At 34.5% G+C, this 21,313-nt stretch overlaps 1 protein-coding gene across 1 annotated transcript in view; it reads left to right on the top strand.

The window, feature by feature from the left end:
• Reph (Regulator of eph expression) overlaps positions 1–21,313 on the top strand; it is a 118,623-nt gene that overhangs the window by 54,947 nt on the left and 42,363 nt on the right. Inside the window, exons 3-5 of the mRNA XM_072540874.1 lie at positions 9,618–9,849; positions 13,929–14,064; positions 18,980–19,204. Coding sequence (XP_072396975.1) covers positions 9,618–9,849; positions 13,929–14,064; positions 18,980–19,204 — 593 coding nt within the window. The remainder of the gene's footprint in view (positions 1–9,617; positions 9,850–13,928; positions 14,065–18,979; positions 19,205–21,313) is intronic.

Raw genomic sequence — 21,313 nt, 5'->3', positions numbered from 1 at the left:
TTTCGTCTTCTTGACATTCATTGTTAGACCATACTCTTCTCCATACTCCGCTATTCTGGTCACCAGTCTCTAAAGATCTTCAATATTTTCGGCTAAGATCACAGTATCGTCCGCATATCTAATGTTGTTAATGGGAACTCCATTTACCTTTATTCCAGCTGTTTCACCCTCAAGAGCGTTTTTCAGAATCTCTTCGGAGTAGGCATTAAAAAGAATTGGCGACAATACGCATCCCTGTCTCACTCCACATCTTATTTAAGTTTCTTCTGACAGCTGTTCGTTAACACGTACTTTTACTCGTTTGTAGTATAAATTTGATATGATCCTGAGGTCGTTGTAGTCAATCTTCTTTGATTTCAGGACATTCATTAATTGTTTATGTCGTACTTTATCGAATGCTTTATTATAGTCAATAAAACATACGTATATATCTTGATTGACGTCCAGACATCTTTGTATCAGTATATTAAGTGAAAAAAGAGCTTCACGCGTTTCTAGGCCTTTGCGAAAACCAAACTGTGTACCATTAACGTCTATGTCCAGTTTGTGATATATTCGGTTATGGATGACTTTCAGTTGTAACTTTAACACATGGGACATCAAGCTAATGGTGCGGTAATCGCTGCATTCTCTTGCGTTTTTCTTCCTGGGGAGACAAATAGAAATCGACGTTAACCACTCTCTGGGTAATACGCCTGAACTATAAATTTGGTTCAAGAGTGTCACTAAAACATCAATGTGCTTCTCATCTAGAATTCTTAGGATTTCCATAGGAAGCATGTCAGGTCCAGGACTCTTCCCACTCTTCATTGTTTTTAATGCGTGTAATGTTTTTTCTTTTGTAATATATGGACCTATTTCTTCTGACGTAAGTTCTATGTGCTCCAGATCTCCTCTTTCATCATCGAACAATTCGTCGATATATTCTGCCCATCTTTGTATTTTCTCGTCCGTATGTGTTAGTAGTCCAGTGCCTATCCAGAATTGCACGAGTTGGATTTTGTTTTCTTAGTCCTGCCAGTTCTTTAACTTTCTTGTGTAGGTTAAACAGATCATATTTATTTTGAAGGTCTTCGATCTCTTTGGATTTCTCTTCAAAGTATTTTTCTTTTGCCTGCTTTATCATCTTCCTGATCTCGTTGTTTATCGCTCTGTATTTATTGTTGTCTTTGTTTTTAAATTGTCTCCGTTGTTCCATCATATTGGGTATCTCGTCATTCATCCATTCTTCTTTTCTTCTTGCGGAAGTCTTTAGTATTTCTTTACAGGGTTCCAGTAGACAATGTTTTAGTCGATCCCAGTATCGATCCCAATTTACTTGATAAAAATATGAATAAGCCAATTTTAACGTGGACATTGAAAGATATGAAATTAGCTTCTAAATAAGGTCATATATTAAAAATATTAAGTATAATAAAGCAAAACATATAAATAAATACTAAATACTTTACCAAATACTTACATTAAGACGGTTTAATGTTTTTACTACGATCTAATATAGAAATTTCATACGGTAAGGAAAGACGTGTCCATTTCTAGAACCTACATAATAATATCCACTGATATTTTGTATTTTAGTCTTCGTTCTACTCAGTTCAATGAGATTCACAAACAAATCGGTTTTACTTAGTATTTGTTTAGATCTTGTAACTCGTAGTGAAATCTAAAGTACACAAGATGCAGGTTCAATAAATAAAAGAGTAAAATTCACACAGTAACACAGTAAATTTATTGTATGCCACTTAATTATATAATAGCTATATATAATAATAATAGAAAGGAGTTATTTGTGAATATGTAGTGTATTAAAATAAATAATAATAATAATAATATTAAATTGCCTTTATTTAGTCCGTAAAATTTTACAAACATGAGTTACATGATGCGAAAAGCTAGAGCTACTCCACTTAACCTCAAGTTTACAAAGTTAATTAGAAATGACAGCTAATAAAGTGATTTATAATTTTTGACATAAATAACAATATTAACATAATGGAAATAATCATATGGTTACTAAAATAGTAATATAAAAAGAGAATAATTTGTGAAATATGACAAAAAAAAAAGAAACAAAAATAATAACAATAATATCATTGCTATACATTGCTCCCCTCTTAGATCTGAGCGTCCCGATCACCAACTCTATATGTAGGCCCAGGATGGCGGAATCTATAGGACTCTCCAGCTCTGCATGAACCCCTTAAAAAGAAATAACAGTCTACTGTTTATTAAGAGCTCTCTACGTGTTAATGCAACACACAGTAATTCGATCGCCGGTTTCTCGGAAGATCACTTCAAGCATGCTTCTCACAATCTTTCAATCCGAATTTTCTAGTGCATGCCTTATCTTTGGTAACGACAAATTCTTGATATCATAATTGCACACGATTTTTTTCAAATTAGATCACGCCATATGTCCTCGTAGCCTGACTATATAACACTTCCTGATCACCACATACAGCAAAGATCGAGGACCGTCTTCTAATCGCAGTACTCTTTCAACTTTAGGCTGTTGATTTTTTAACACGTCCGTCCAAGCAACCGAACTTCTTATTTAATACGGACGAGATTCCTTTAGTCATCTCGAGGTCTTGGGCAGCACAGTGGGCTAGAGAGACGATTTCCGGAAAACTAAAAAGATCCTGCTGACCTTCTGTGGTCATGTCGAATCTAGCACTTTTTCTCTCTACGTAATTTGACATAAGTTCAATAAAGCTTGATCGCCGGACATCTTTGATCTCATGTTAAAGTGTTCGTGCTTCTTCTGTTTCATTTGAGCCAGCATAAGGTGCAAGAAGATTTATGTGAACTACTTTTGGTTTACCTTTCGGCAACTTCTTAAAACGGTATGTTACGTCATTTATTCTCTTTTTAGTTTCATACGGATCTTCCCATTGTCTTTGCAGTTTACAAAGCAACACGAAACAAGCGTCGACAACGTTGTGGATTATAAAACCAAACAAGATCACCTACTTCACATCTTTCATTCTTGCATCGAGAAACATATTGATCTTTCATTCTGTCACTGGCTAACTGGATATGTTCCAGTATTGTCGGGCAAGTTCATGAATGTTATTCATTCTTAACTTCAGGCAGTGACATATTCTTCGCTTGCTATATGTTCTTCGAAAGGTCTGCCGCCAAACTCTAGGTCGCAGGGCAAACGAACTTCACGACCCAACATCAGGCAGGTTGGAGTCTCGCCTGTAGTTTCATTCAGGGCCGAGCGGTAGGTTATTAGGAATAAATGAACGAGATCCCAATCTCTTTGATGTTCGGATAGAACTTTGGACAGGTGTTTGCCCATCGTTCCTCTCGACCATTCCACCTGATTAAGGATGCAGGGGTATGTTCTGGTCTTATGGATACCAATAAATTTACAAACGTTTTGGAAGAGCGTTGACTCGAAGTTTTGCCATTGGTCGGAGTGGATCTCCAAGGGAACACCAAATTGGCTAAAGAATGTACCTTTGCAAAGGTAGCAGCTTTTTGATTTGGTATCGAATAGGCCTCAGTCTATTTCGTAAAATAATCCATGGCTCATCCATCATCCGTTTCTGGAAATGTACCTGCAATGTTGATTGCTACTCTTTCCATCGGACTATTGCCATTGTACTGTTTCATTGGTGCCCTCTTTTTATCAACTGGACCATTACTAGTTGCAAACATTCACATTTCCGGTACCATCTTCTTACATCATCTTTACAGTTCACCCAATAGAACCGTTCTCGAACCTCTTGCAAGAGTCAGAAATGCCAAAGACATCCATAGGGAAGTAATGGTCGGCCAGTAGAAAACCCAAGGAAGCGGTGGATAGGCGAAGTAAGAACCGACGCTAAAGAGATAATCAAGGTGGATAACTGGAGGAGAGTAGCCAAGGAAAGGGATGCTTGGAGGCGGATTCTTGGAGTGGACAGGGCTGACGTGGACTGTAGCACCATAGGAGAGACATTATATTCTATAGAGAGTTATAGTATAGTATACGAGTAGTAAACTGAATGATTATCGTATTTAAAATGTCATTAATAAAATAAATTTTATTGTGTGTAATAAATTATATATAAATATTATATTCATTTCATTTGCTTTTAACAAAACAAAATTAAACATTATTACTGAACATAAAATATATGAAATTAAATAATTTACTTTTCAAATTATTGGAATTAAATTTAAAAAAAAATGTTTGATGTCCACTGATCATCGCCTACTTATTAACCGGTCTTCATCTTGATTCACCCAACGGCCAACCCCACCGAAGTTACAAATTAAATCAAACTAATAACTAAAGTCTACAATCTGGTGTGCGAATCTTAAAACACATTATTTATTTATTACCAGTGTAAATGGTAGGATATATGGTTCTATGACACAAAGAAAATCATTGTTATTAAAGTGCACTTTCAATTAACGCAATCAGCTGTAATTACTTCTGCTTTTTTTTTCTCAAGTAATACGAAGCAAGGAAACGTTTATGTTGTAATGATTGCTTATATTTGACCTACATTTTTGGCAGACTTTCTTCTTTAGTTAATAAATATACTTCAGTCTAATCGATTGATTAGATTGAAGTAAATATGAAGGCTACCTAATATAGACTAAGGGGGTACGGTTGGTGGTGTCTTGTCATTTTTCAGCATGATAATACTGTTTTTTGTTATTGGGTTTAATATATAGAGCCAGCAAATATAAAAAACTTTATTTTTTTCTGTATGGGAACAAATTCGATGAAACGCCGATCGTTTTGTTAAAACTGATGGACAACGATAACAACAGTGTTCTTTTGTGCACTATCATATAATGTAAACTTGTAGGCTCAAAGTATTCATAACGAATTCTGTTCTAGCGTTGGAAATGAAGAAATAATGCGTTGCAATATACAGTAGAAAATCAGCTCATGTTGCCGATAAAGCGAAGTAGTATACTCGTATTAACCGGGGTAGGCAAATTGTCCCCAATTAAACTATGAAAATTTATGGATCATTAAATCTGGTCCTTTCAGATGCAGATAATGGGACAACTCAACAAAAAAAACTCATTAATTACAGAAATTTAATATCAACCCAACAAAAACGCCATTATCTTAGAAATAAGAAATGTCAGTTATGAAATTTCACTCTACGATTTGTTCAAAGGGATTATTAGTCCAGTCATCAGAGATTAGATCTGTAAAAATAAGTCTAACAAGCTGAATTTTGCCGAAAGTGTCAATTTTGGGACCCCAAAAAATATACAAAAGAGTTTTGCCACTCCTACCGCCTGGCTTCCCCATAAAACCATCTCTCCTTTGGGGGGGGAGGGGGAATCGGTTTACCAAGAATCTGTAATTCTTTTTGCTATTTACTTCCAACTCTTCTTTAAGTTTATCTATCTATCTCTTTTTTCTATTTGTACAGTGAGTCTTTCTTTCTTCTCCTGTACTCTTTCAAGTTTTCAGGGACACTCTAGTGTCCCTACATTATATTTTTTCTTTTTATGTATTGCTTTGTGTCTTTAATTATTTTCATTTCCATATTTCCTATTAGCAGCAAGTGGTCAGAATATGCATTTGCACTCCGATATGACCTGACATCTTGAGTTGTTCTTCTACACCTTTTTGAAATCAAAATATGATCTATTTGATTAACCTCAGTTGATCCTGGTATTAGTCATGCTCCTTATACTCTTTTTTGTGTTTGAAGTGTGTGCTCATTATAAATGTATCTGTTGCTGCGGCTAAGTTACAAAGCATTCTCCCGTTAGTCTTCGTAATTGTATGGAGAGTTTCCTTTCCATTGGTATAGTATAACTAAGAAATATAGTAGAACGCAGGTTTTGATAGTTCTGCTTTAAGATATAGTGCGGCGGCTGGTTGTTCTGCTAATTAAATATGTTACTAAAAATATTTATTTTTTAAAATCCACAAGGAAAATGAATTTCCTGTCGTCGGCTGTAATGCTATAAAATTTTAATTAAAAAATCCTTTATAAAAAGTTATATTTATTTAAAAGAACCCTTTCGGGCTTCATCACAGGACGTTTTCGGAATGACTAATCTATCATCATTGTTGCTGATAATATTATAGGATGTTAAAACAGAATTCACTTTGTAGTGACGTAGTCTCTGTAAAGGCACGTCCTCACTTAGTAACATAACATGCTATCAACAATGTCATTCAACATGTTACCGAAATTCTACTAAAAATCAACATGTTGTATTTTATTTCAACAAGTTATTTGTTACCCGTGGGTAAGCGGTAAAGATGAAAGGATGTTGGCTACGTGTTGGTACCGTATGTCCTCACCTAATATTTTTGAATCTATTCTTCAGGCATTATAGGCCGGAAGTGAGTGAATACGGGACGTATTTTTTGTGATATTTTTTGAATTTTGTGGAAAAAATGGAGTGAACAAAAGAAGCAACTACTCATTTATTTAGAGACAATAGCGTGTTGTGGGATTGCCGTTACACAAATTACAACAACCGGCAAATTAAGAGTGATAAATTTACCCAGATAGCGACATCGATGGAAGTACAAAAAGATGCAACAAAAAAAATTAAAAGCGTAATAGGACAATTCCAGAGTGAAGTTAAGAAAAGTAAATCTCATTTCGTCTTTTTGTAGTGCCTATCCGTTTCGGATGTTGGCGACCATCATGGCAATCTGTATTTTGCAAACTGCTGCCCTGAAAATATTTGTGGTTGTTGTAGATAGAACCACTTACGCAGATTTTTTAGATAGGCAATTCTTCGCCTACCTGGTCCCCGTTTTCCTTCTACTTTTCCTTGAAGAATCAATTGCAGTAAGAACAAACCGCGTCCGACTCTTAAAGGTTATTAAGGTAAAAACTTACAAAATTTAATTGAGTTATAAGTATTTGGTTGTTTTATTATTTCTGTATTCAAAAACTGAAATAATTCAAAATTTTGCAGGCTAAAACTACATAAGCGGCATCCGCGAGAAGTACGTACATCATTTTCGTCGAACACGTTGAAAGAGACGGGGCTATAAAAATGTTAGTTACAGCTATCTCAATGCTGATGTTTAAACGTCCAAGACAAAAGTTATTAGAAGTGTGTTGACAACAAGTTTCGGTAACATGTTACTATGTGAGGACGGGCCTTAGGTAGCAACTCCTAAGAGCCCGTTTTCTTTATCCAATTTTGAAGAGTTTAATCACAGCAGTTCATGTTCTGACCGCTTTTTCGTATTTCTTTCCTAATATTTCTGTTGTAGATATTTCATTGCTTCTGTAGCAATCGTATATTGTGGTTTTCAATCATTTTTGTAAGTGAAGCATCTATAGGTCTTGCAAATTTCTAGTCATATCGCTTCTTGCAATGATAAGATTAATTTTTGACTATTTTGTATACAGTTGAAAGTGGAATTTCAGATAAATCAGAAAGTGCGTGTACCAACGGTTTTTCATCGAAGCCGAATTGCTCGTGTAGATTTTTGTACACATTGAAATATATATGCGGTTTTTCAGCATTTAAATGCATTCGAATCTTCTTTACGGGTACTTTTTACGATTACATTCACACCGATACTGATACTTTCTGCAAAATCAGTGTTGTTATCGTACGCAATATTTTCAACCATGGTTAAATTTCAGCAATCAACAACCTATACTCTACTAAAGTCGGTTCGCTATATTTACGCGGGTTTCGGATTAAAAATTTTATTGTAAGTACCCAGTTTTAATTACCTGCTCTTTGGGGAAATATCAACTGGTCAAATGAAATGAAAAATAATCCATAACCTTATTTTAATTAAATAATAATGGAAAATCTTTTATATAATTGACAGTATAATAAGGAGAATTACTTCATTAATGGAGTCTAATGTGGCTAATATAAACCTAATAATAATTTTATATTACACTTCACACAAAAAATATGGTCTATGTATATTTGTTCCATGGAGAGAATTTCTAATGAAAAATAAAAAAATTTAACTTGCCAACATTATGATTGGACTTATTTCGTTTATTTTATTTTCACGAGTCCACCAATCTTCTATTAGTTTCTCGCACTTGAATATACAGTTGCACCACACTTCTGGAGTTACAATTGAAAGTGCCTTTCGCCAAGTTTCCCGAACTGCGTCGTCGCTATATAACCGTTAGGCCCAATATGGTTGTCATAATATTGTTTTGCTATTCCCCATATATATTCGATGGGATTAAACTGGCAATGATACGGTGGCAGACATAAAACTTGATGACCGTAATTTTCAATAATCTGATCCACAACAAAGGTTTTTGGTTTTGCGTGGATATTTGCCAAGCGTAATAATTCTGATTTTAAAATATGTTGTGTAAATGGTATATGTTCCTTTGTCAACCATTCTTTAATTTTATTAACAGTCCAAGAATTCGTTGGACTTTTGTTTAATACTTCAGAATGGTAAGGTGCATTGTCTAAAATAATTACGCTGGGAGAAGTTTTTCATGTAACCATTTTACAAACATTTCTGTGTTCATATTATCGTGATAGTCACTTGATTTTGATTTAGATGAAAATATTAAATCAGCACCTTCTATAAAAGCCGATTTCCCTCCTGCATGTAAAATTATGTGTCGCATCCCTTCTCCATCAGTATGTTTGATAGACTTTACGTTATCATCTTGCCATATTCTCTTGGTTGCACCCCTGGAAAATATCCATGTTTCGTCTAAATATATAAAATTTGCCCTTTCTTCTTTTAATTTAGAATATTTTCTTAGAAAGTTAATTCTTTTATGCACAACAGAACTTCTTTCACAAAGGGCTTTTCTGTTATCCTCCTTTTGAAATTTGAAACCCAAATTATGTATCACTTGCCATAGACTTGTTCTGCCAATTTCGTCAAATTTTCTATCTTTTAATTCCGAGAGAATTGTATTTAAGGTCACATGTTCCTTGTTGGCTCGCATTCGATAAATGGTATCACGAATTTCAAATTTTTTTCCATCTGGAATATCTTTCGTTTTCAATGATAGGCGAGTTTTTCGGTGATCTTCTTTCGGCCGTTCATTATTGCGATTTTGTAATACTCCTCTTAGTTTGGTTTCACTAATTCCTAGAGCATCACATACACGTTGTTGAACAGACATTACCGATTTTAAAGGACCGCCATTTTCTTTTTCATCCGTAAAATACTTATGTACACTACAAATTAGACTATCTACATCTAACACACGTCTAGGCATTTTTAAATATTTCCACCAAACATACAATGTCAACACTGGCAAAGAATCAATTCAACTGCAATATTGTAACAAATTTATACCTACCCTAATGTTATTTTAATGTATTTTAAAATATGACCATTAATGCAGTTTTTACCTAATTTTCTGGGAAGTCGTTTACTGCAACTGGTTATCAATGAGTCATTGGCATAATTTTGTTAATCCGAAACCCGCGTAAATATAGCGAACCGACTATAAACGAACTGCTTTTTAACTAAAACGCTTCGCACAAGCTTCCGGTCCGTTGTAAAAAAGATAAAGATAAAACGGGATCGAGTTTCGCTGCGTTTAAAGCGTTGTACAAATATTTTACCGCGACTGTAATGTTTTTTTTTTTTCATTATACATGAGTTTTCATATTATTTTATGAAAGTAAAGTTTTACAGTTAGTTTTCTTTATTTCAGCAACCTGTTCAGAACGCGTTTGTAACGTATCACCGGCAGACACAGGATGTTCGATGGAAAGTCCAGCTCCTGATCAACACGATGCTCACAGCTCCGAAGAAGAGTTGGAAGTTATCAATAGCAATAGTAAAATGAGACGATCAACAGCACCTCCGAGGCCGTTGAGGGCTGCATCGGTTTGTCTAGCTGAAAAACGAAAGTGGTCTCAAATTGGAGACGCGCAGAATCGAAGGTGAGTCCGTTTATTTTATATATTTGTGGTTGAACTCCAAATTAACAAAATAAATTTTTAATTATTTTAATGTGTTAATAATTTTAATTTTAATGTTTATTGAATTTTTGCGTAAAATTCACCGCCTAAATATAAAGTATACACTAACTAGCATAACAAAACAATAGTACAAAAATTAAAGAATTGTGTGTAAAGTAATATGAAAAACGAACCTAAATATAGTGTATCACTTTGAAAATACAACTCCGATTAAACGTCAAAATATTTTCATATATTTTTTCATATTTTAATGAAAATTCCATTTTTTATTTTCTTTTGACGATTCGATTTTTAAACGGAAATCGTTTTCAAAGAATTCTGAAATAAAAATGTGTGAAAATTATCACAGTTGATTTATTTGACCAAAATTGGATGATTACCTCTGTTGAACAGGTCTGCCAACAATTACTACAAAAATTACAATTTCTTCTTATTGTGCCGAAGGTTGGCGATCACTTTAAACGCTTCCTTATATATTGCAACATAAAATATCTGTTTAACACTGAGGTTAGTCCAATCTCTGATATTCCTCAGCCAAGATTTCTTCTTTTTTCCCAGACCTTTTCTTCCCTCTACTCTTCCTTGCATGATGACGTGCAGAAGAGAATATTTATCGTTTCGAAATATTATATGGCCCAGATACGATGTTTTTCTTATTTTAATTGTATTCATAAGCTTTCTGCCATGTCCAACTCGTCTTAATACTTCTTCGTTTGAGACTTTTGCGGTCCAAGGAATTTTTATAATACGCCTATATAGAGTCACATTTAGAATGTCTAATTTTTTTATGGATTGACATTGACTTTTATTATTTTACAAATCCTTTTCGAGCTATTTCAATTCTGACCTTTATCTCCTCATCTTGATCTAACTGAGACTTTATAATTGCTCCGAGCAATTTATACTTGTCGACCCTCTCTAACGGTTTACCCACCAATGTCAGTTGTATCAGGTTGTCAACAGGGCTTTTCGAGATCACCATGTATGTATGTATAAGAATTTGTAAATCTTCTATATTTTCTGCTGTGATTGCGGTATCGTCTGCAAATCTTATGTTATTAATTATGTTCCATCCAATCCTTACACCTTTATTTCTTTCACGTAGTGCCTCCTGAAATATTAGTTGGGAGTAAACATTAAATAATTGTGGCGACAGCACAAACCTCTGTCTGACTCCTCTTTGAATTTCTAGTTAGTTTGTCTCACTATCTTCCACCCTTACGACCGCTGTTTGATTGTAGTATAGATTTTTGATTAAATTAATATCCTTGGGATCTAGGTGTATGTGTTTCAATACATGTATGAGTTTACCATCTTGAATTCTGTCATACGCTTTTTGAAAATCTATATAACATATGAATGCGTTTTTATTATATTCCCTGCATTTTTGTAATAGTAGCGTCATAGCGCACAATGCCTGTCTTGTTCCCATTCCACCTCTAAATCCAAACTGTGTGTTGTCTAATTATTGCTCTTCACATTTTTTTATCTACCCTGTTGAATAAATTCATAAATAAATAATGAAGATGAATATCATGAATAAATAAATAAATGAAAAAAAGATTTAGGATTATTTTTCTTGGCTAAGGATAAATAGATAGATTTTAACAATTCTTCAGTAATTTGACCGTCGTTGTACATTTTATTAAATAATTTAGTTAGACACTCAATATTTTCGTCATTCAGGATTTTTAGTATATTTACTGGAATTTCATCAGGACCTGGCGCTTTACCACTTTTTGAGTTTTTAATTGCATGTTTCACCTCTGATATTAGAATTTGTATATTTTCATCAGTTTGTAATGTTTCATTTATTTCTTCCCTATATTATCTGTAAATAGGTTCTTGATGTATTCCTCCCAAGTTTGTTGTTTTCTTTTTCTTCTGATAATTGGAGATCCTTATTGGAGTTTCTTATGACTTGTGGTATTTTCTTCCGTGTATTACCCTTAATTTCTCGTAGTTTCTTCTGTAGGTTGTGTGTGTCGTGTTTGATATTAAATTCTTCCATTTATTTGCAATTTTCATCCGTCCAGCGTTCTTTAGCTTCCTTGATCTGTGTTTCTACTAGTTTCTTCATGTGCTTATATTTTTCTTTATTTGTATTTCTGAATTTTCGTTTTTCTTCTATGAGCTTTATAATATTTATTAACAAAGGCAGAGGATACAAAATGGGAAACAAAGAAATAAAAAATACTCTGTTACGCAGACGACGCAATATTGATAGCCCAAGATGAAGATAGTCTGCAAAGACTGGTCCACAGATTTAACATAAGAGCAAAAGAATTTAATATGACAATCTCATCTCATAAAACTAAAACAATATTAGTCAGCAAAGAACCAACCAGATGAAGGCCAATAATGACATATGTCTCAGAAACAAGACCCGACACAGCCACAACGCGAAAGCTACTGAAAACGGCAGAGATGAGAGTACTGAGAAGAATTACAGGAAATACGCTGAGAGATCGAAAGAGAAGTGAAGACATTAGAAGAAAATGTAACGTACAGTGTATAAATAAATGGATACAAAATAGAAAAAAAAAAGAATGGAATAACCACATACACAGAATGAAGGAGACCCGTGTCGTCAAAATAGCAAGAGATGCATTGCGACATGAGTATAAAACCTGGCAAGACCCTGGGCTACCTATTTTTCGACATACGCCCATAGTGAAACCTCTGCCCCTACTAGTCCGACACCAAAGTGAAGGTGCCACGCAACGTATACAAGAAACGCCACGTGGGGGCTTCACCCTCCCCGTAGTACCTGTGTTGCGAGTACCTCACCTACCCGTTATTCCCACACCACGGGCGGATAGGTTCGGCAGGCGGAGGAATTTCCACCTCGCACGTAGACAGGTCGACGCCGAGGATCTCTCCTCTACCACTCTTGGATCTCCCGGTGGGTACGTGCCGGGGCACCCACACCACGCCTGACACAAGGTCAGGAGAGGTATGTACGGGCCCAGCTCGTTCAACCTCACCAGGCTCTTTTGGAATGAGAGTAGAGTGGTCCCACGAGAGTCTCCTCACTAGGAGTGTAGACCGGTGACCGTGTCGCCGAAGCGACCGTGTGTGTTTCTACAAACCCGACACCTCAAGCGACGGCTCTCCACCTCACAATTCCTATCCATTAGTCGCCTCTTACGACAGGCAGGGCTTTCTGACCCCGGCCGTATTCTTATCTCCGCGAGCCGGACGGAGAGCAAGAGATGCAATAGCAATGTCACCAATAGGCAGAAAAAGTGTCGAACGACCGCGCAAAAGATGGAGTGATAACCTTCCATAGAGGTATTAATCCGCCAGTGAACAAGCAGAATTGCTTATAAAGAGGAAGAAGAAGAAGCTTTATAATATCTGGTGTCATCTAGTCTTTATTGGCACTTGGTTCTTTTCTACCCACAAACGTTTCGCCAGCGCACTGCCGCCTTCATTTCGTTCCAGTCACTGTTAATATCTTTTTTTGAAGCTTCTGTGAATGCTGGTGTAATGGCTTCATTTATTTGTTGTTGACATCTTTCACCCTCAAGTTTTGATAAATCTAGTCTCAATTCTACTTTTTTTACAAACTACAATTACAATTCTCAAAATACACAACAATGTTTTGTATTTTGAGAACGATTTCCGAAGTGGAAATTGAAACGTAAAAAAATAAATTTAAATTGTGGCTTATTGTCAATAAAAGTAGTAACTGCATTTAGAAAATAAAATTAAACATAACGAACTGTAGAACTGTACCTATGATCTTGTGATCGTTTTAAAATTATGCCATGCCGCCCGACAAAGATTAAAGATCATAGTAGCTTTTCCTGCTTTTGCGTGTCCTGTATGCCCCTGTATGCTTTGCACTATAAATTCAATATTCATAAACTTAGACGTTATTACTTGTTGCTTATAATTTATTCGTCTTCTTCACTACTACCTTTGTAAATCAATACTAAGCGCATTTAAAGTGATTTTAACAATTCTCTTTGAATTTGTAATTCATACTTAAGCGAACAACAATTCTCGTATTTATTTTTTATATTCTTTTTCAGGTATACTCCCGAAAACGAAGAGAACATGTCCCAATATAGTAATTTATCTCCGTCTCCTTGTTCGCCGTTCCATATAAAATGTTGTAGCGAAGATGGTGGACACCATATTGAACATTCCGGTTCGTCGGACGATGAGGTAATGCCCAAAATTGAAATTAAGCCTGTGCTATAAATAATAATTACCATTTAATTTTCTTATCTATGCAGTATACGAGATATTCTATCTGAAGCGTGATACTAATTTATTTTTGTAAATTGTGTTCATGACCGTGAATACGATAAATATTATTTTGCAAAAACAAACAGTGTTTTTAATTGTATGCGTATGTATTATAACTTTGTCTAACAAAATGCTACATTCATTATTGGCGACTTTATTACTAAGGTAGGAAAGGTATCAGAGGAAGAAATCGTAGACCTTATAGGGCAATTTTATAGTCCTGGATCCCTCGTAACAAAACTAAGTTTATTAATAGCAAGCTGAAAGTTTGTTCATAGTTTAACACCCAGATTAAAAAAAAAGTATCAAAATCGGTTCATTTTCACCGAGATATTAAAATTTTTTCCGAGCACCGCCGATTGGAAGTTCAGTCGAAGTAAATTCAATTTTTTTGCGCGCTTAACGGCCTGAGAAAGTCAACTTTATTAAGTATTCATTTTTGATGAAAAAAAGCATCTTCTTTTAAACATTATAAACGTTTCTTGAAAATATAGATCATTGAGTATCGAATGTCGCCTATTTCGTTTCTTCTTCTTCTTCTTCCTCTTTATAAGCAATTCTGCTTGTTCATTGGCGGATTAATACCTCTATGAAAGGTTGTCACTCCATCTTTTGCAGGGTCGTTCGATACTTCTTCTGCAGATTGGTGATATTGCTATTGCATCTTTTGCTATTTTGACGTCACGGGTCTCCTCCATTCTGCTTATGTGGTTATTCCATTCTTTTTTTTCTATTTTGTGTCCATTCACTTATACACTGTACTTTACATTTTCTTCTTATGTCTTCAATTCTCTTTCGATCTCTCGGCGTATTTCCTGTAATTCTTCTCAGTACTCTCATCTCTGCCGTTTCCAGTAGCCTTTGCGTTGTGGCTGTGTCGGGTCTTGCTTCTGAGGCATATATCAATATCGGTCTTACACTGGCTTTATATTTCTTTGTTTCCCATTATGTATCCTCTTCCTTTGTTAATGCTTTTGATGATTTCATCCATGATCAAATTGAAGAGCATGGGGCTCAATGAATCCCTTTGTCTTATTCCGCTGCCTAGTTCTATAGGTTCTGTAAGTTGTCCATCTATTCTATCTTCCATTTTGTTGTTTTGGTAGATATTTTCGATAGTTTTTATAATATTTAGGGGAACTTCTCTATTATACAGAAGATGGACTACATGTTTGAGTCTTACTCTGTCAAACGCTTTCTTAATTGTTATAAATATAGTCGGAGCGATTTTTTAAGGAGCTATCTCAGATTCTTTTTTTTTAGTTGTCGGTCTCAAAGCCAGCAATAATAATCTGTGAGTTGAAAACTGCTACGATAGAAGGCGCTCCAGTTTAAAAATGTTTATAAAAAAATTAAACATATTTTTAATGTAATAAATGAAGGATAAAAGATTTTTTAAATTTTGTTTTACATTACAGTGATAATGACACCTGGTATGAAAAATATTGTAAATCACTTTTGCTTAGTTTACAGGAGAGCGATTTAAAAATAATTTCCACATCATTTTATTTTCTTGATTCGTTAGTTTTAATATTTTTGGTAGTTTTATTAATCCATGTTTTATAACTTTTCCTCAGCTTTTCACTTTCACGTGCCGCATTGTTGTTAAAATTACTGGTCCTGATTTTAGGTCGAGTTACAATATCAAGTTTTTCAAGAATTTTAGGTGAAAATCATAAGTGGTTTATTCAGTGATATTTCAACAAACTAGGTTTCTTTGATTAGATGCATATAAATGGTAACTAATGAGTATATATCAAAATAAAGAGAATATTATTAGTTTTTTTTTATTGATTTTACTTTAACGTGATTTGTTTGCTCAAACAAGTATCTAAGAATTCACATCATAGAAATAAATAAAATAATATATTATATCTGTGATTGAAGTGTAGTTAATATTTTTTGCAAATAAAAGCAGGCAGTTACAACTGTTGCTATTTTCTTAGAAACCTTTTTACCACGATTTATGGCTTCACGTGCAACACGTTTTTTTGCAATCTCTTTCTTTCTCTTCAATTTCGACCACCACACTCTCTCCACCAGAGATCTTTGGAGATCTTTTAACTCATGCATAGCTCTTTTGCATATGCCTGTAATTTGATCGATCTATCCTGTTGGAGATCTTTTCGTGATCGCCGGACTTCTACCTTTAGTTGGATAATAAGTCTTTCCATGTTTTCTGTGTCTGCTTTCATAACATGTCCAAGGTATTTTAATCGTTGGAGACGAACTTTGCTGGATAGCCGTTTGCTGACTTTTAGCTCATTTAACGACTGTGGTCGGTCCACGAAATTCGTAACATTCTTCTCCAACAGAACATTTCTATCTTTCTTCTTTCCGCTTGTCGTTGGGGGCAAGATTCACATCTGTATATTTGCAGTATGTAAAGCATATTACTTTTCTATTTGGTCTTTCTCTGCTTTAGTGTTATCTATATTACAAATGAGACACTGATTTTTTTTTTCGGTGCAAAAAGCCGATGTTAAACTCAGTATTGTGCTTTTGGTGGTTGTCTTATTGCATGGTGATTCTCTAACATCCATTCATTATGCAGTGGGAAACGTAAATTTGGGAAATGTAAAAGACTCATCAAAATACATCTTAGTTGTTCTTTTCTTTCGTAGTGGGATTCTTTTGCTGAAATAGAGTTTATATGGGCACAAATAATATTTTTAATATTTTCATCTACAGCATTTGCTCTGTTCTTATGGCGATTACGCATATCTCCAGGTATAAAGCCTCCACTTTCCTGACTATCAATTTTTTTGAACAGCGTAGTTAACCACATATCTGTTATGTTAAAAGTGTCCAAAAATGTTTTTTTTCAAACTTACAAGTCGGTGTTCTGCTAACTGCAAATTATATTCATATGTCCAGTTTCTTCTGGACCCTTTTAACTTTGCAATATTTTTCTCTTGTCTGAGAAAATATCTACATACCTGTTTGTCATGATCAGCCATTTCCCAAAAATTATTAAATAAATTGAGTCTTATCATGTTCAGATAATTTCGATTTACATTTTCTGTTACATTTATCGTTACATCCAGGTTCCAATTTACTCATTTTCGTTAATTTTCCAATTTTACAAGTATATTCTTGCTTAGAGTGCCACAGTTTCTTCAAAACATTCATTTTCCAAATACTTGAATTCCTTTGTCTCTCCCTTCACAGATTTTCCTTTGGGTATTGTTTTTTCTTAACAGACGTATTTAATGACGAACTTGTACCTTTGGTGCATGTAGAAGTTTCCGCTGTCGATGTATCTTGAGTATGTAATGCAGTGTGAACATTTGGTACATTATTTTATCAGTAGAAGTTAGTTCAGTCGTAAATGATGTAGGTGTTATTATTTTTGTTTGAAATTCTAAACTAGTATTTTCACGCGAGTTTTTAAGATTTAAGACATGCTCACTATGCTCAGCAGTTAATAATAAAGAATTTACTTCTTGTATGTCATCTTCCTGATTAGAAGTGCCTTGTAAATTGACTTGAATGTTATTTATAGTAATATTGCACTACCTTGCTCTCTTGTATCACAACTTACAATGAAGTTGTAAAAACATACTCAATAAATTTTTCGAGAAAAACATTGTATACCATTGTATAAAAAATATTCATCAATAATAAAATTTTTCAACATTCTAACATTGATTACAACGTTTTTTTTTAATTGATTCAAAATTTGCAGTTACAATGAGGTTATTTTGTTGAATAACTTTATATTTACAAAAGATAGAATAAAAGTTATTAGACCAAAATAAAGGTTATCCTTTATAGATGTTGAAAAACATTGTAAGGATAGTTACAATGTTATTCATATCAGGTGTCGATAAAATATAAGCCTTTAAAAAGAGAATGCGTCGTAGATTAGGTCTTTGCAATTTTTTTTAAGAGTTTGAGTCTATAATTTTTTCGTTTGGGAATAAACAAATTATCATATTTTCACAACAAATGGACCGATCTAGTTATAAAAATTTTTTCAACTTCGAGCGCTAATTATGAAATCGTACTTAAGCTTATAAACATTTAAATTAAAGCTTATTCAATGTTATTTTATGATTTTATGGCTATATTTTATAAAGTCACATACCTTAAGCTTTACAACAATCTGATTCAAAAAGTGTATATTTTGCATCTTCAAAGTCTCATAAATAATAACCAAAAAATTGCTGTTTCACGCATTGGTGAGATGTTCCTGATATCGCCCTTTATGATACAGAGTAATCGACCTTTTTTACTCTCATCCTACGCTAGTAGGCTTACCCTGGAAGGGACATTACCACTGATCACAATCCATTAATTAGTAATTTTACATTCGGTGGAAGGAATGATAGAAAGCGTTGTTAAGCACTATTACACTATTTGGAACCAAATTTGGGATCAGTGAGTTTTCAAACCAATCTTCAAAAATATCAGCTTCCATACTTTTGTCGTAGTCAACGTTGCAATCCTGTATTTTCTTCCCACATAATTTTTAAGCATTCGGAACCCATCCCTCACTTACTCCGCAATGTAGCAATCGTATATTGTGGTTTTTAATAGTTTTATAAATGAAGCACCTATAGGTCTTAAAAATTTGTAGTCACATCGGTTCTTGCGATGATAGGGATTATTTTTAACTATTTTGGATATAGTTGAAAGTGAATTTCTGTTAAATCAGAAATGACTTGTACCAATAAACTTAAATGCATACACATCATTATTCAAAATATTAAATTACAGCAAACAACAACAAACAAACAACAAGTAATATATATTACTGCGACTATACTTGCTTATTTTGTATATTATATACTTTTAGTTTATTGACAAAATATTCATTATATTACAGGTGCACCACTTCTTGTATACACGGGCTACTCCTGTACAGTTCCGCACGTCACCTCCTTTAGAAGCGGTAAAACCTGAACGAAGATCAATTGTAACGAGCAAGGGTCGGTCGATGAGCCCGCCTGCCAAACTGCTTCACTATGAAGATTCACCAAGAAAAAGAACCAAGCACATGAAACATGCACATATCCAGAGGCCATACCTTGATTTTGAAAAGATGCAACAGGTAAATTTCTATTTATATACCTTTTACTTTATCGCTCGTTATAATCTTCTGTAGTATCTTAATTTCCAGTGGTCAGTTTTAATTTTTCCTTATTGAGTATAGACTTAACACTGATTGGATATCCAACATGAAAGTGACTTATTTAAAACCAAGAGAAACACAGTATGAGATCACCGCCAAGATAAGCACTTAATATCCCGTTTAACTATAACACGTAACTTAAAGGGACACATTACGTGTTTTTTTTTGAGTTTTTGGTCTTGGTAAAGCCAATTCACTTTGTGCATTTGTATTGAACGAGGTTACTGTCATACTTCCCTTAACAAGAAGCTGTTTCTTAAGAATGGATCACTACTAACAGACTTTTGACCTAGATTTTAGACCTTAAAAACTCAATCTGACCTGCAACTTGGGAGTCCCGTTGGAAGAGAATCACTATAAAAAAAGAAGAGGGAGAAAGTCAGTTCAAAACGGCAAAGTTTAACAAGAAATACAGGGTCAATCCTAAGCAATATAAGATTCTAAAACTAAGAATTTTATAAGATTGAGAAATGATGATTGATATAAAACCACACAATCGGAAGAAGCTCTCGCAGAATTTGTCCAAGTAAGAAACGAAGTAAACGCAAGAATAAAATCAATCAAAAGAGAACATTGGGCTAAATTTACCAGCGACATGGACTACGACCTACATGGTGCCCAAAAGAAAGTATGGAAAATGCTTCGGAACAGGGAAAAACCAGTTAACGAGTTCGTGCAGATCAAGGGAGTAGCTATAGAGACATGGCAACAGCATTTTCAGGAGCTATATGATGCTGAAGAAACGCTGAATATAAACGAATACGAAGCAGATATAAGTGCTACAATCAATGACGAAGAGGTAGAACCAAAGATCAAGAAGCTAAAAAACAGAAAATTACCTGGAACAGATGGTATACCCAATGAACTCTTAAAATATGGAGGCCTTGAACGTGCAAGTAAATTGTCACAACTATTTAACAAAATCTTAAACGACACAGGAACACCAGATGAATGACATAAGAGCATCACAATCCCCATATTTAAAAAAGAACAAAAAACTTGCCCACAAAACTACAGAGGAATAACCCTCTTAAATACAACGATGAAACTGTTCACGAGTATTCTTAAGGACAAATTGGAAAGGCAAATCACTAATGCTGAAGAACAACAAGGTTTTACAAGAGGGCAGTCTATAATAGATGCAGTATTCACAATAAAACAAATAAAAGAAAAAGCTATAGAGTTCGGCATGCCAGCGTATATTTTCTTCATTGATCTCACGAAGGCGTTTGACATGGTTCGCCTGGGAGACATTCTAAATATATTAATAGAAAATAAAACACCGACCAACATAACAAAGATAGTCCATAACCTAAATAACAACAATGTAACCAAAGTTAGAGCAGGAGACCAATTGACTTAAAATATTCCAACACCGGGAGGAATTAGACAAGGCGACAGTTTAAGCCCCCGCATGCCGGCGTATATTTTCTTCATTGATCTCACGAAGGCGTTTGACATGGTTCGCCTGGGAGACATTCTAAATATATTAATAGAAAATAAAACACCGACCAACATAACAAAGATAGTCCATAACCTAAATAACAACAATGTAACCAAAGTTAGAGCAGGAGACCAATTGACTTAAAATATTCCAACACCGGGAGGAATTAGACAAGACGACAGTTTAAGCCCCCGCATGCCGGCGTATATTTTCTTCATTGATCTCACGAAGGCGTTTGACATGGTTCGCCTGGGAGACATTCTAAATATATTAATAGAAAATAAAACACCGACCAACATAACAAAGATAGTCCATAACCTAAATAACAACAATGTAACCAAAGTTAGAGCAGGAGACCAATTGACTTAAAATATTCCAACACCGGGAGGAATTAGACAAGGCGACAGTTTAAGCCCCTTCTTATTTAACCTAGTCATGGACAAAATTATAAACAAAGTAACATCTCTCAATCTCGGATACAGAATGGGCAACAAAAGAATTGGTATGGTGTGTTACGCAGATGATGCAACAATTATTGCCGAATCAGAATATGGTCTTTATTGACAGCTCTTTCAGTTCTTTCA

The sequence above is a fragment of the Diabrotica undecimpunctata genome, chromosome 8 (genome assembly GCF_040954645.1).
Source record: "Diabrotica undecimpunctata isolate CICGRU chromosome 8, icDiaUnde3, whole genome shotgun sequence".
NCBI classification, from domain to species: domain Eukaryota; kingdom Metazoa; phylum Arthropoda; class Insecta; order Coleoptera; family Chrysomelidae; genus Diabrotica; species Diabrotica undecimpunctata.
The sequence above is the reverse complement of the archived record's forward strand: the minus strand, read 5'-3'. Positions and strand labels throughout refer to the sequence as shown.